Source organism: Marmota marmota, unplaced genomic scaffold, assembly GCF_001458135.2.
Source record: "Marmota marmota marmota unplaced genomic scaffold, marMar, whole genome shotgun sequence".
NCBI lineage: Eukaryota > Metazoa > Chordata > Mammalia > Rodentia > Sciuridae > Marmota > Marmota marmota.
The window spans coordinates 72,085,609-72,101,874 of NW_026000026.1; the positions used below are offsets into that span (position 1 = coordinate 72,085,609).

At 37.9% G+C, this 16,266-nt stretch overlaps 2 protein-coding genes across 2 annotated transcripts in view; both read left to right on the top strand.

Annotated features, from left to right (window-relative positions):
* Nucleotides 1-4,715: 4,715 nt before the first annotated feature.
* Nucleotides 4,716-16,266, top strand: part of LOC107141808 (protocadherin alpha-3) — a 200,234-nt gene continuing 188,683 nt past the window's right edge. Inside the window, 1 exon segment of the mRNA XM_048811663.1 lies at nt 4,716-7,243. Within this exon segment, the coding sequence (XP_048667620.1) occupies nt 4,853-7,243 (2,391 nt within the window). The 5' untranslated portion in view covers nt 4,716-4,852.
* On the top strand, nt 9,543-12,696 carry LOC107135518 (protocadherin alpha-4). Its single transcript, XM_015477426.2, has one exon. The coding sequence runs from the start codon at nt 10,225-10,227 to the stop codon at nt 12,694-12,696; it is 2,472 nt and encodes an 823-aa protein (XP_015332912.2). The 5' UTR covers nt 9,543-10,224.

Sequence of the window (16,266 nt, forward strand, 5' to 3'; positions counted from 1 at the left end):
GGAGCAGTATTTATACATTCCACACAGCTTATCTAATTAGCATAAACTAGATACATCAGGCAACCAATAAGGAATCTCCACACTTAATGGCTCGATTTTGTTACTTCTCAAACCACTCCCTCTGGCATTTTGCCAGGCACCATCCAGACTTGTTTACAGACTCTAACATTTTCCAGGCGCCATCCTGACTTGTTTACAGACTCTAACAGTTATTTTTATTTTTATACTTTGGCTTTTTCCTAATTAAATCTCTCCATGAGTAAGAAGGATGAAAACACACTTGAGCAAAAATTTACAATTTAACATTAACTATAAATATTTGAATCTCTTAAAATTTTAAAATCAGAATTGGAGAAATTTTAAGTACATTATTACATAATATTTCCAGTTTATACGATCTTTTCATTCTATTGGAATATGTTTGGAATAAGGTTATATTTGTTCTGGACATTTCCTATATTGTTCTTTGGACCAATCATATATTTGTTTTTATCCATTCATGCAAAAGTAAGTGAGTTGCTTTTTCTTACCTTGTATTGGAAAGCATCCTGAATCTTCAATGCTAGGACCTCTAAAAGTATTTATCGCACTCCAGCACTTATATGCTAGCACTTAGAAATACTTGTTAATCTTAGATTTGTCTTTTATAAGTAAAATAACCTATTAGTTGGGATAAGAATTTCACACTGGCAAAATCCTTGAGTTTTCAGTCAAAATAAAGAATTCACTAAGAAAGGGTCCTTTCAATCTTAACACTTTAAAATCATATGGGATTGGCCTGGTGAGACCTTTTCTTTCTATAATTGGAGAGTTCTCTAACCCAATCTTTGTGTTAGTGTTTGATTAAATCATCGTTCCAGTATCATTATCATTAGTCTAGTGCATGCAGGTCTTTCACAATACAAACTGGGAAGCTTCTGCCGGCACCTTACTGTGCCTGGGATTACATCACTGTGAGTTCACTCAGTTTCACCAGGTAACATTCATATTCTTAATGAAACTGAAGTTTCCCCAGAAGGTAAGGCCTGGCATTGGATGATTACATTTTCATTAGAATATATAATGGGTAATTGAAACACTGACCTTCCCCAGTAAATTGATAACTGAGAAGGACTCTTTTTGTTTTGTTTTGTTTCAAACCAAAGGGGTTAAATCTAAAACTGTCTTTTGTTATTTGGTTATCAGTTATTTGCTCTTTTTCCCAGATAATATGTGCATATTGATGAATCATATCATTAACTTCCACTAAGTGATCTTGGCCTCAGTCACTTCATAGGTAGTCCAGAAGTTTTATATGGAATATGCTTTTAAAGGAGCTGGGAAGTTTGGTGGATAAATCTTGACCTATAGTCAAGCAGAGTCTATGCCTACAGGAAACTTACCTACTTAGAGTTGATAAGTCTCATCATGCAAAGTATACATTTCCTGAAAATCAGAAAATTTCATTTAAGGTTTTACAGAGAAAAATGAATGATTTGAACAAATGAGGATGAAGCTCTTCCCTGGGAGTTTTATCCTACCTAGAGTATTGCATGCAGAATATATGAGTGGTCAGGTGGAGTCTGTCCTACTGGAAGTCTGGTCATTATGTTTCTACTGTAGGTAAACTGTAACCTTTAAAAATTATATTCAGATGTACCTAGATCTCCAAGAGTTACAATCTATGGTTCAATAAATTCTTATTCTTATTTATATTTTTCTTGGTTAATTTGCTTAAGGAGATAACTAATAGAAACTATTCCCTGATACTTTATGCACACATTGGTCCAATCTTCTAAACTCATGTTCCTTTAACATTATCTTATCTTCTAATAATCAGTACTGGAGTCTACTCTGCTATAAATTTTCTGTGAGGCATTCCATCTTTCAGTTAGTATAATTCTTAAAAGCAATGCAAGGCCCATAATATTACAATAAATTGTCAAAAGTATCTCATTAATATGAAGTCTGTGATGATATAAAATTTTAATTTTGTCTTTCGTTTTCAAACTAACTACCACCTTTCAATATTCATCAAAGTTATATCTGGCATTGTAATATCTATACTTATTTTCTAGATCCATGACATTCACAAACAATTCTTTAAAGTTTACTTTCTTCTTCATGAGCTAGCACAATATAATCAGTTAGAAATTATGAAAGTTTTATGCTAATAAATATATTAATATAATGCTTTACTTATCTTGCTTGAGAAAGTTAATTTCAAACATTTATTCACTAAAATTAATTGATAATATATTCTATTATAAATATAAATGATGAACTATGAGTAAATTGTATCATGGCTTCCCTTTAGTAAAACACAGGAAACAACAACTTGAATGAAAACTGTTCTCCAAATTCTTAAATATTGAATTGCATTTAATAATGGTCAGGCTATATGCAAGGAGTTGTAATATTCCTATTGTTCCTAATTCTCTACAATAGACCTTTACCAAAGAATTTTGTTATTTAACTTACAAATGCTCAGGGAACTCATGACTTTCACCAAATTCAGAGAGATCTTTGAGATATTTCATCACCTACTCTTACCTGTATTGACTGGTGACTCATGTTCGAAGGTTGCTTTTCTCTCTTTTGTCATTGGTTAAGTCACCAATTCTTTCAGATAAGAACTTTTAAAGCAATGGAAATCTAAAAATTCATCCAGAGTGGATTTTTTTTTCTGGTACTGATGATGGAACCCAGATATTCTCTACCACTGAGCTATATCCCCTACCCCTTTTATTTTTATTTTGAGACAGGGTTTTCCTACATTGCTGAGGCTGGCCTCAAATTTGAATCCTCCTGCCTCAGATTTCCAAGTTGCTGGGATTATGTGAGTGTGCCACTGTGTCCAAACAGAGTGGAGGCATTTAAAAAACAAAATTATCACATTTTGTAAATGCTTTAGTATATACAGGTAAATTGGAAAACATAAAGATGTGAAAAATTTAAAAACTAGTATGTTCTTATTTGTTGTGGTACAAGTATAACAAATATCCAATTACACAGTGTTGTCCTGCAATAGGAAATAAATTGACAAAACAACTTCACTGGAAAATACTGATTTCTTACATCTTTATTTAAATAACCGGTAAGATAGTTAACAAGAATATAATTCTTGAATAAGGGACATATGAGTAATTTACAGATATCCTAGAATTAATAAATATAAGGGAACCTATTTTAAATATTGATAATTGCCATAATGATGTGTGTGTGCATGTGTGTATACACACACACAAACACACACACTTTATGTATACAGACATTTTTACCAATGTTTCCTTTTTTACGTTGTGATGGTCACAAATCTCAAAAACTCTGCTTTTTCCATAAACTGTAGTCTGAGAGGCTAAGTGATTAAAGGAATAGCATCTTAAATCAGATTGACATCCCACCCTTACACTAATAAAGTCATTCTTAAGTTACTTAACTACTGTGTATTTGTAAAAAGTGAAGCACATTCATATATTTTTGATAAGAACACAAATAATAATAAATTCTGGCAAGAATGTGGGGGGAAAGGTACACTCATACCTTTTGGTGAGATTGAAAACTGGTGCTACCACTCTGGAAAGCAATATGGAGATGTCTCAAAAAAACTAGGAATGAAGCCATCATATTACCCAACTATCCCATTCCTTGATCTATATACAGAAGAACTAAAATCAGCATGCTATAGTGATAGACAAATCCATATTTATAGTTGTGCAACTCAACAATAGCCAAGATAATGAGCCAGTCCAGGTGCCTGTCAATAGGTGAATGGATTAAGAAAATGTGGTATATATACACAATAGAGTTTTACTCAGTCACAAAGAAGAATGAAATTATGGCATTTGCCAGTAAATGGATGGAAGTTGAGAACATCATGTTAAGTGAAATAAACCAAACTCAGAAATTCAAGGGTCAAATATTCTCTCTTATATACAGAAGCTAGAGCAAAGTAAGGGGAAAAAAGAGTGAAGGAGTGTTTGAATATCATAAATATTGAAGGAAAGTCAGTGGAGTAAAAGAAGGAGACTGAAGAGGAGGGAAGAATGATGGGAAAGGGGAGGAAATGAGGAATAAACTTAACAAAATCATAGTATGTACATGTATAAATATACCACAGTGAATTCCACCTTTATGTATACCTATAAAACACCAATCAAAAATAAATAAATGAGAAAGGTAGACAAGTAGAATAGAGAAAGGGGAATAGGGAAAGGGAAAAGAGGAGGGAAAGGGAGAGAACTGGGGACTGAAATGGATCAAATTAAAAATATGTATGTATGATTATGTCAAATTGAACCTAACTATTATGTAACTATAAAGCACCAATAAGAGGAAAAAATCCTACTCATATAAAAAATGCCTTTCTGAGAGGATATTTGTGAGAATTTAATGGAATGATTCCATTAAGACAAATATAACAGTGCCTGTCATGGGAAACATTTTCAATAGATGTTCATTGTTACAACAGTAAATAATCGATATCTTACTGTATGTTATGAATCGGAATAATTGAAATTGATGAATTAGTATAAACTTTCTAAGGACAGCTTGATAAACAAATAATTGAGTGAGTACTCAAAGTATAATTGAACAGAAATTTAAAATTTTGAGAAAGTTCAATGGTCATATAAGGAAAAGAAGATAAATATATTTAATACTTACATATTTAGCCACATGATGTCGCTGTCTACCACAAGGTCTTTCTCCACAAAAGCAGTCCGCATTACGTATTCACGTTGAAGCCTTTCTTCATCATCTCTGAAGTATGGTGACGGTGGGAGTTTAAGAAATGAAGAGTAAAGAAATCAAATTATTGTTTTTAAATTTTGGATTGATGTAAGAGGAACCAAATATTTAGGAAAAACTGGCAATGGTGTTTTCCTGGCGAAAAGATCCTGGAACTCAGCGTCTGCTGCTCTGGCTTTTGCTCCTGGAGGCTTGGGAGGCAGGGAGCGGCCAGATCCATTACTCGGTTCCCGAGGAGTCAAAACACGGCACCTTTGTAGGTCGCATCGCTCAGGATCTGGGGCTGGAGCTGGCGGAGCTGGTGCCGCGTCTGTTCCGGGTATCGTCCAAGGACCGCGGGGACCTTCTGGAGGTAAATCTGCAGAATGGCATTTTGTTTGTGAATTCTCGGATCGACCGGGAGGAGCTGTGCGGGCGGAGTGCGGAGTGTAGCATCCACCTGGAGGTGATCGTGGACAGGCCGCTGCAGGTTTTCCATGTGGAGGTGGAAGTGAAAGATATTAACGACAACCCGCCAGTATTTCCCATGGCAGTAAAAAATCTATTTATTTACGAATCCCGACAGCTTGGCTCTCGGTTTTCGCTAGAGGGCGCATCCGATGCAGATATTGGAACTAATTCGTTGTTGACTTACAGTCTTGATTCCAGTGAATATTTTGCTTTGGACGTTAAAAGAAATGATGAGGAAATTAAATCCCTTGGACTGGTATTGAAAAAACTTTTAAATCGAGAGGACACTCCTAATCATCATTTACTAATATCGGCGGTTGATGCCGGGAAACCAGAACTCACTGGCACCACTCAAGTGAAGATCACAGTCTTGGATGTAAATGACAACGCCCCAGCATTTGAGAGGTCGGTTTACAAAGTCAGATTATTTGAAAATGCTCCATATGGTACCTTAGTAGTGATCGTTAACGCCTCTGATTTGGATGAAGGAGTAAATAAGGACATTGAATATTCTTTCAATACAGATGTATCAGCAGAGATTCTGTCGAAATTTCACTTAGATCAGGTTAGTGGACACATCAGTGTAAAAGGAAACATAGATTACGAAGAAACTAAGTCATATGAAATCCAAATAGAGGCGACAGACAAAGGAAATCCTCCAATGACAGATCACTGCACCGTTCTAGTGGAAATTGTGGATACCAATGATAATGTTCCTGAGTTGGTTATCAAATCATTATCGTTACCTGTTTTAGAAGATGCTCCACTTGGCATGGCCATAGCCCTGATCAGCGTGTCAGATCGTGACTCAGGTGCCAACGGACAGGTGACTTGTCACCTGACGCCACATGTTCCCTTCAAGCTAGTGTCCACTTTCAAGAATTACTATTCTTTGGTGCTGGACAGCGCCCTGGACCGCGAGACCATATCTGACTATAAGCTGGTGGTGACCGCCAGGGACGGGGGCTCCCCTTCGCTGTGGGCCACAGCCAGCGTGTCGGTGGAGGTGGCTGACGTGAACGACAATGCACCAGCTTTTGCACAACCCGAGTACACAGTGTTCGTGAAGGAGAACAACCCGCCAGGCTGTCACATCTTCACGGTGTCTGCGCATGACGCAGATGCGCAGGAGAATGCTCTGGTGTCCTACTCTCTGGTGGAGCGGCGGGTGGGTGAGCGTGCACTGTCGAGCTTCGTGTCAGTGCACGCGGAGAGCGGCAAAGTGTATGCTCTGCAGCCTCTGGACCATGAAGAGCTTGAGCTACTTCAGTTTCAGGTGAGTGCCCGCGACGCTGGCGTACCGCCCCTGGGCAGTAACGTGACGCTGCAAGTATTCATACTGGATGAGAACGACAATGCGCCAGTGCTGCTTGCCCCTCAGGTGGGTGGCGCAGCGGATACAGTGAGGGAGCTGATGTCTAGGTCACTGGGCGCTGGCCACATTGTAACTAAGATACGCGCGGTGGACGCTGACTCTGGCTACAATGCGTGGCTGTCCTACGAGCTGCAACTGGTGGCAGGTAGTGCACGAAGCCCATTCCGTGTGGGACTGTATACAGGCGAGATCAGCACCACACGAGCCCTGGATGAATCGGATGCGCAGCACTACCGTCTGCTGGTGCTGGTCAAAGACCACGGGGAGCCGGCACTGACTGCCACAACCACAGTGTTGCTGTCTCTAGTGGAAAGCAGCCAGGCGCCAAAGGCCTCAAGGGCCTTGACTGGCGCCGCGGGCCGCGAGGCGGCGCTAGTGGATGTGAACGTGTACCTGATCATCGCCATCTGCGCGGTATCCAGCCTGTTGGTGCTCACCCTGCTGCTGTACACAGTGTTTCGGTGCTCTGCGGAACCCAACAAGGACACTTGTGGTCCTGGAAAGCCCACGCTGGTGTGCTCCAGCGCGGTGGGGAGTTGGTCGTACTCACAGCAGAGGCGACAGAAGATGTGCTCTGGAGAGGGCCCACCCAAGACCGACCTCATGGCTTTTAGCCCCAGTCTTCCACCATGTCCAGTTAACCAGGATAGAGAGGAGCAACTGGCTATGGACATGGATCTCTCTGCCAAAGTGAGTAATTTATCATTCTTTCCAAAGCGTTCTCTTTTTTTAAAAAAAATTCCTGTGTTTTCACCCCCTTGAAAACATGTTTAAGGTTAATTACACTACACTCTATTCTACTAATTAGCATTTTTCAGTTGCTGATTTTGTGATTAAAATGGTCAGATTCTTCGTGACTAAATTTTGAATGAAGAAATGAACAGTGAGATTAACATTTATATTGTTATTTTGTTTTGTTGATAAGTGAAGTAGCAGGATTATTTTATTGCTAAATGTCTGGGTACAAATAAATTTTTTTTCTTGGACGAATTTCATTATTTACAGAATTTACTCTAACTTGTGGCCAAGTGCTTCCTGCAGAATAACTATCTTTTACCTCTTTTCATTGCATCATGCAGGCTGGCCTACGACTCTCGGCCCTTCTGTTCCAGCCTCCCAAATCTCTAGGATTAGAGGCATGCACCGCTATGTTTGGTTATCTTCATTTTTCTCATTATTTTTATTAGCAATAATGAAAATATCGATATGAAGTGAAATTTTAATTCTTCTGTGGCATATTTAAATGTTATTTTAAAAAGAATTTTTAAGTTGGGCATGGTGATGCATTCCTGTAATTCTGGTGACTCTGGAGGCAGAGGCAGGAGTTCACAAGTTCAAAGCCATCCTCAACAATTTAAGTGAGATCATGTCACAAAATAAAAAAATTAAAGGGCTGGGATTGTAGTAGTGTAGAGCCCCCTTGTGTACAATTAGTAACAAATTGAAACCAATTGTCACTCAAAGATATTGTAGAGAGTCCAAAATGTAAAATAATTATGTCCCTCACTCCTCTCTTTTCCCACTTGCATTTTATTTTCAAGCATATCCTTTGCTGCCACTTGTTCATCAAGTATTAATCCAGCCTTGATTTAATATTTATTTTGTTAGTTCTATTATCATCCTGTTGTAAATAATAGGATCATCCAAAGTTCTTGCCTTGATGGATATGACACTTCGGACTTCAAATTGAGCTTTCTTCCTCTTGAAATTCTTGACTAACAAGACTCTTGACAAAAACATTTTGAAAATTTTTTAGTTTTTTTTTTCTTCTTAGAGATGTATTGATGCTATACTAAGTGAACAGTGGATAGGTATTTATTTCAAATAAATATTTTTATTCTGTTGCATTCCTCATCTATACATTTAAATATTTTTAAAATAAAATGACTGAGAATTGAATTATTTTCAATTTCTCCCAGTGTGCTTGATCTATGATCATTTTGTAAAACCCAAAAGTTGGGTCCCCAAACAGAGAAAGTACTCTGATTTCTGTTATGATTCCAAAAGTTGTTTTTTGTGGGTGTGGCTCTTCATAGAGGAGAACCCAAAACTATTTTCACTAGATGGCATTTTTTGTTTAGGCAAACACAAAGGAAATGAATTTAAGTATTTAAGCAGCAAAAAGTTTGACAATTGCTATTATCACTACCTCCTTCTGTATTGTTTATTTACAAAAATGTATAATACTGTATTGGGATGATTTAATTGCTCATTAAGACTGGGGATGATTCAGAGATGATGACTGTAAAAAATTGGCATGAAAATCAAGCTAAAAGCCACATTTTCCACATGGAAATTGAAATATATCTTAATTAGGGCAATTTCGTAGGGAAAATATTTTTGTATTATTTAGAAAGTTTTCAGAGTGCTTAAGACATCATATTTCCAGATTAATCTTATGATCACCTTATATTAATGTATTTTATTAGGCAATTAAAACCAAACCATTTCTATTATCATAAATGTCTAGTAAATGTTAAGTATCTATTTTTAATTTTAATTTTAATTTTTTTAGCTGTAGTTGGATACAATTGCTTTATTTATTTTTATGTGGTGCTGAGAATCGAACCCAGTTCCTCACACGTGCTAGATGAGAGCTCTACCGCTGAGCCACAACCCTAAAGGAGAATTTTAAGAAAAAAAATTGAATGTAGCCAATTATCCTGTTTGACTAAAATATATGAGTACAATAGGAGAAAGTAGGAATCTTAGACACTGGAAAAGTAGAGGTCTAAGTAGTCATCTAAGACATTGGAGATCAGGCAGGTATTTATAAACCATTAGAGTAAAAATTAGAATACTCTACTTGCTTATAGGAGGTAAATAAGTTACAGTCAATAACATTATCTGGAATACTTCATCACACAAGCTATTTACTAGAAGTTTCTTTTTAAAAAAATTTAATCGAATTTGTTATATATGAGAGCAGAATGCATTCCAACTCATATTACACATATATAGCACAATTTTTCATATTTGTGTTTTAACTAGAAGTTTCTACTTCCTTGTTAAAGCCCCCTTGAGCATTTGGCCCTTAGGTGACTCACGGAAGATATTCAATGAAATTATGATAGTCTTTGAATGCTTCTTAAAAATATTTGCAAATTTACCTTTCAATGGCTTTGTCCTTGGAACCAATTTCCCCAGGTACCATTCCCTTTGCTTCAACACCAGTAATGCAAGTACAAGGATAGGTAGGGTGTCATAATTAATAATAACCTCTAGAATGCCAAATAATACAAGGAAACTATCTTGAATTTTCCTTATCAACACTTCACAATTGTATATTTTCAAAGTTTTCATTAACTACAGTTGGTTCTTTGTAAATACTTAAGATCTGTATAAAAAAGGATTTCCACTGTAGTAGAAGTTACTTCTGTGGTAAAACTAAGAATCACAATCAAATTTCTTTGGTGCAGAATGTGTACCTCAGTATTCTTGTTATCCCAAAACTGGAAATGTGTTCAGAGAAGCCCCTAAATAAAATAAGACCTGGCAACGATAGTAGTATGGGTTTCCGGAATCGGTACTTACGGTTTGAAGCCACATGATGTCGCTCTTTACCATAAAATACACCTGACAGGAACAAGAATAAAAGGGAAAATATTTCTTCTTACTGGAAAGAAGCTGCATCCACAATCCGGCGTTTGAAAAATGGAGGATGCTGCTGCATGGAAATGACCAAACAGATTTTTCCTAACTTTGAGACAAGATTCCTAATCATAATAAAGCTCTGTACGCTTGACATGGAATTTTCCTGGGGAAGTGGCCCGGAATCCCAGCGCCTGCTGCTTTCCTTTCTGCTCCTCGCAATCTGGGAGGCAGGGAGTGGCCAACTCCACTACTCCATTCCTGAAGAGGTCAAACACGGCACCTTCGTGGGCCGCATCGCTCAGGATCTGGGGCTGGAGCTGGCGGAGCTGGTGCCGCGTCTGTTCCGGGTGGCGTCCAAGGGCCGCGGGGACCTTCTGGAGGTAAATCTGCAGAATGGCATTTTGTTTGTGAATTCTCGGATCGACCGGGAGGAGCTGTGCGGGCGGAGTGCGGAGTGTAGCATCCACCTGGAGGTGATCGTGGACAGACCGCTGCAGGTTTTTCATGTGGAAGTGGAGGTGAAGGACATTAATGATAACCCGCCTGTGTTCCTGGCGACACAAAAGAATTTGTTCATTGCAGAATCCAAGCCACTTGATACTCGGCTACCACTAGAGGGCGCCTCTGATGCAGATATCGGAGTCAACGCTCTGCTCACTTACTCGCTGAGCCCCAATGAGTATTTTTCTTTGGAAAAACCATCCGATGACCCACGGGTAAAAGGTCTTGGGCTTCTATTACGGAAATCTTTAGACCGAGAAGAAACTCCGGAGATTTTTTTAGTACTCACTGTCACTGATGGGGGCAAACCCGAGCTGACAGGCACAGTCCAGTTACTCATTACAGTACTGGATGCTAATGACAATGCTCCAGTTTTTGACAGAACACTCTATACGGTGAAATTACCAGAAAATGTTCCAAATGGAACCTTGGTAATCAAAGTTAATGCTTCAGATTTAGATGAAGGCTCGAATGGAGATATTATTTACTCATTTTCTACTGATATTTCACCAAATGTGAAATCCAAGTTCCACATAGACCCAGTTACAGGACAAATTTTCGTAAAAGGATATATTGATTTCGAAGAATGCAAATCCTATGAAATTCTTGTAGAGGGCTTTGACAAAGGACAGCTTCCACTCTCTGGCCACTGTAGAGTTATTGTAGAAGTAGAAGATACCAATGACAATGTCCCAGCTTTGGAATTCAAGTCCCTATCACTTCCAATCAGAGAGAACACTCCACTGGGCACCGTTGTCGCACTGATCAGCGTGTCAGATCGTGACTCAGGTGCCAACGGACAGGTGACTTGTCACCTGACGCCACATGTTCCCTTCAAGCTAGTGTCCACTTTCAAGAATTACTATTCTTTGGTGCTGGACAGCGCCCTGGACCGCGAGACCATATCTGACTATAAACTGGTGGTGACCGCCAGGGACGGGGGCTCCCCTTCGCTGTGGGCCACAGCCAGTGTGTCCGTGGAGGTGGCTGACGTAAATGACAATGCGCCATTGTTCGCGCAGCCCGAGTACACAGTGTTCGTGAAGGAGAACAACCCGCCAGGCTGTCACATCTTCACTGTGTCTGCGCATGACGCAGATGCGCAGGAGAATGCTCTGGTGTCTTACTCTCTGGTGGAGCGGCGGGTGGGTGAGCGTGCTCTGTCGAGCTTCGTGTCAGTGCACGCGGAGAGCGGCAAAGTGTATGCTCTGCAGCCTCTGGACCACGAAGAGATTGAGCTGCTTCAGTTTCAGGTGAGTGCCGGCGACGCTGGTGTGCCGCCCCTGGGCAGCAACGTGACGCTGCAAGTGTTTGTGCTGGATGAGAACGACAACATGCCAACACTGCTGGCACCTAGGACAGGTGACACAGGGGGAGCTTTGAATGAACTGGTGCAGTGGTCAGTGGGTGCCGGCCACGTGGTAACGAAAGTGCGTGCAGTGGATGCTGACTCTGGCTACAACGCCTGGCTATCTTATGAGCTGCTACAGTTATCCGGTGGCTCGCGCAGCCCATTCCGTGTGGGTCTGTATACGGGCGAGATCAGTACAACCCGCGCCCTGGATGAAGCAGACGCGCCACGCCAGCGCCTGCTGGTGCTGGTGAAAGACCACGGTGAACCGGCGCTGACCGCCACCGCCACAGTTCTGGTGTCTCTGGTGGAGAGCGGCCAGGTGCCAAAGACCTCCTCCAGGGCACAGGCGGGCACTGCTGGCCACGACGCGGCGCTAGTGGATGTCAACGTGTACCTGATCATTGCCATCTGTGCAATTTCCAGCCTGTTGGTGCTCACGCTGTTGCTGTACACGGCGTTTAGGTGTTCAGCGGTGCCCACGGAGGGCTCCTGTAGACCTGGGAAGCCCACGCTGGTGTGCTCCAGCGCGGTGGGGAGCTGGTCTTACTCGCAGCAGAGGAGGCAGAGGGTGTGCTCTGGCGAAGGCCTGCCCAAGACTGACCTCATGGCCTTCAGCCCCAGTTTACCTGATTCTAGGGACAGAGAGGATCAACCACAAACTACTGGAGATTCCTTGGCAAAGGTTAGTTTATAATATCCTTTTGTTCAATCTGAATAGTCATACTCTTTTGCACTATCATTTTACTTCTCATAATCAAATTTCTCTCTATCAATTTTCTCTACTTCTGTTTATACGTTTCTTTTAACTCTAATGTCATGAAGCCAAGGCAGGATGGTGGGCTAGGTATTTGGGAGGCTGTGGTGGAGGAATCACTTGAGCCTAGGAGTTACCGCCTAGACAAGCCCAGGCATTAATGAGACCCAATCTCAAAAACAAACAACAACAAAACAACAATAAATCAATAAAAAGGAAGTAAAAAAATAGAACATGAAGACCATGTACATTACTTTCTTTTTATTCTTCATTATTCAACATTCATATAGCTATAATTTCCAACATATTGTAAGGATTATATTTGCCATATTTTCAATGGTAATTAACATTTAGGAAATGTTTTACTATTTTTCACCTATAAGACATACACAAATATAGCCAGACAGAAACAGAACAATTCTATTAAATTTTCTGAAAGTGAAAATCAGTCATCTCCTTTCCTTAAAGCCCTTCACATACCCATTCCAAATCACTTTATCTTATTGTCCCCCAAATGTAAGCACACATTTAACAAATTGTGGTTAATTGTATATTTCCTGCAATTCTCTAAGGAGAACTGCACAAAATATTTTGTCTGTGTTTGTGTGTTCTTTGTATTTATCACTCATCACTGTTTATGAAGTCATCTGTATTGTTATGTAGTTGTCATTTATTTAACTCCATTGAAAATTATTTTATGAATATACTGTGAGTTATTTATTCTATAGTTGAGGAGCTTGCCTTGTGTTTGATTATGCCTACTCTAAACAATGCTATTCTTAAATATTTGTACATTTTTGATGTCCATCTACATATATCTCTCCTAAGTGTTTAACTAAGAGTTGGGTTAGTGTATCACAGAATACATATTTATCTTTAGTAAATGAGGACAACAAATTTTCCAAGTTGTTTTTACCTGGTTCTGGCTGCTCTCTGTCATCTCTATATTTGCCAGATTATTTTCATGTTAGTCATTTTACTAGGTGTGTTTTTTATTTTTCTCTTGAATTTATTTCCTGTTTCCTGAATTTGAAGTGAGATTGAGAGCTGATAATGTAGCTCAGTAGCATATAACATTCTAAACATAGTAAGGACTTGGGTTGTATCCCCAGCACTCTATTTAAATAAATAAAAATAAAAATGAGTTGTAGCACCTTTCCATGTGATTATTGAACATTTTTCTATCTTGTTTTATTTATTAGCTGTTAGATTTCCTACCTATTTTCTATATATATATATTTTTTAATTTTCCCTTTATTTCTTCTAGGGAGCTTCCTTTCTTTTGCTGTTATTTTTTCTTAGATCTTTAAAAACTAAAAATATTCTGGACACAAACTTTATTTTGTAGTCTACTCTATGGCCTCTTTCTATTCTTTTAATTGTGTCTTTCAGTGAATAAAAATTCTTAATTTTAGTTAAGTTCAATTTATCAATTTTTCCTTCTTTATGTCATGAACATAATTTCCTGTGTTTTATTTTATTGTTCATATTAATCTACAATCCATTTGGAATATTTTTTCATTGTTTTGATAAGGGGGAAATTTTTGTTTTCCTGAACTTTTTGCTGACTCCTAAAATGAGGATGGAAGCATTTCCATCTCTTACTTTTCTTGGAAGAATTTGAGAAGAATTGATGTTGATTTCTTAAATGTTTGATAAAATTCTCAAGTAAAGCACGCGTGTGTATTTGTGTGTGTGTGTGTATGTGTGCATTATAATACTAATTCAACCTCTCAGTTGTTATTGACTTGTTCAGCTATTCATAATTCAGTCTTGACAGGTTTTATATTTCTAGTAATCCGTCAATTTCCTATAAGAAATTACATGTTAGCATGTTATTGTTCATAGTAGTCTCTTATAACCCTTTTTATTTTTGTGGTACAAGTCTTAATACCACTCCTTTTATTTCTAATTTTGTTTATTTTTCTTAGTGTAGTGAAGGGATTGTCAATTCTGTTGATCTTTTTGTAAAATCAACTCATTGTTGTTGTTTATTGTCCCTATTCTATCACTCATTTATTTATGCTCTAATCATTATTCTTCCATCTTCTTTGGGCTTAGTTTGTCCCTTTTTATCTAATTCCTTAAGTTATAAAATTAGATTTTTAATTTAAGATATTTCTTATTTTTAATTTAGGTATTTATTGTTATAGGATTCCCTCTTAGTACTGTGTTTGCTGCATCCTCTCAATTTTTGTTTGTTATGTTTTCTTTTTGATTTTAAAAATATATTTTCTAACCTCATTACTTACTTACTGTCTGACCCACTGGTTGTTCAAAAATTTGCTGTTTAATTTCCACATATTGTGAATTTTTTCAATTTTCCTCCCACTATTGATTTCATTCCATTGTGGTCAGGAAATAGTATGATTTCATCCTTTTAAAACTTAAGACTTGTTCAGTGATCTAATACATGATCTATCCTGGAGAATGGGGCATTGAAATATCCTACTTTTATTGTGTTGCTATCTATGTCTTTCTTCAGTTCTGTCAATGTTTACCTCATTGTAAAGGTGCTGAGATTTTGGGAAATATATTGTAAAATTGTTATATCATCCAGGCAAATTGACCCCTTTATGATTACGTAAGAGCTCTTTTTGTTCTTGTCACAATTTTCAACTTCAAGTTTATTTTGTCCAAATAACTACTGCTACACCCACTCATTTGGTTATTCTTTGCATGAAATATCTTTTTCCATCCTTTAACTTTCAAGCTCTGAGTCCTTAAATCTGAAGTTAATCTCTTGTAGACAGAATATATTTGGAACTTATTCCTCATTCAGTTATTCTATGTCTTTGATTGGGAGAGTTTAATCCATTTACATTTAAAGAAATTATTGATAAGGAACAATTTACGTTTGTCATTTTGTCAATTGTTTTCTGTCTTGAGTTATTTTGTCTTTTTGTTATCTTCTTTGGTCTTTTGTTGATTTTTTGTAATGATGAATCTTGATTCCATTCTTGTTTTCTTCTGCATATGTTCTATATGTATGTTCTTTGCAGTTATTATGGGTTTATGTAAAACATAGTTATAATGATCTATTTTAGATTGATAACATCTTAAATTCAATTGCAAAACAAAAAATTCCACTCTTACATGTTCCCTTCCCATCTTTGTTATTATGTCCCAAATTACCTCTTTTAAACTTATGTACTAATTAACATTCTGTATATATGTATTTTATGTTTGTATTTAATTTCTATACCAGGTTTAAAGGCAATTTATGCATTGCCATTACAGTATTATAGTATTCTGTATTTGTTTATATATTTACCTTTATTAGTGAGATACTTTAACATGCTTATATGTTACTGTTTAGTGTCCTTTCATTTTATCTCAAAGAATTTCCTTTTAGCATTTCTTGTAAGGTAGATCTAGTGGTGATGAATCTCAGCTTTTGTTTATCAGAAATAGCCTTTGTCTTTTCTTCATTTTTGAATATTTGAAGGACAGTTTTGCTGAATGTAGTATTCTTGTCTGGCAATGTTTTTTTTCAGGAGTTTCAACATA

Coding starts and splice junctions, on each gene's coding strand:
- LOC107135518 (XM_015477426.2), top strand. CDS start 10,225: ATGGAAATGACCAAACAGATTTTTCCTAACTTTGAGACAAGATTCCTA.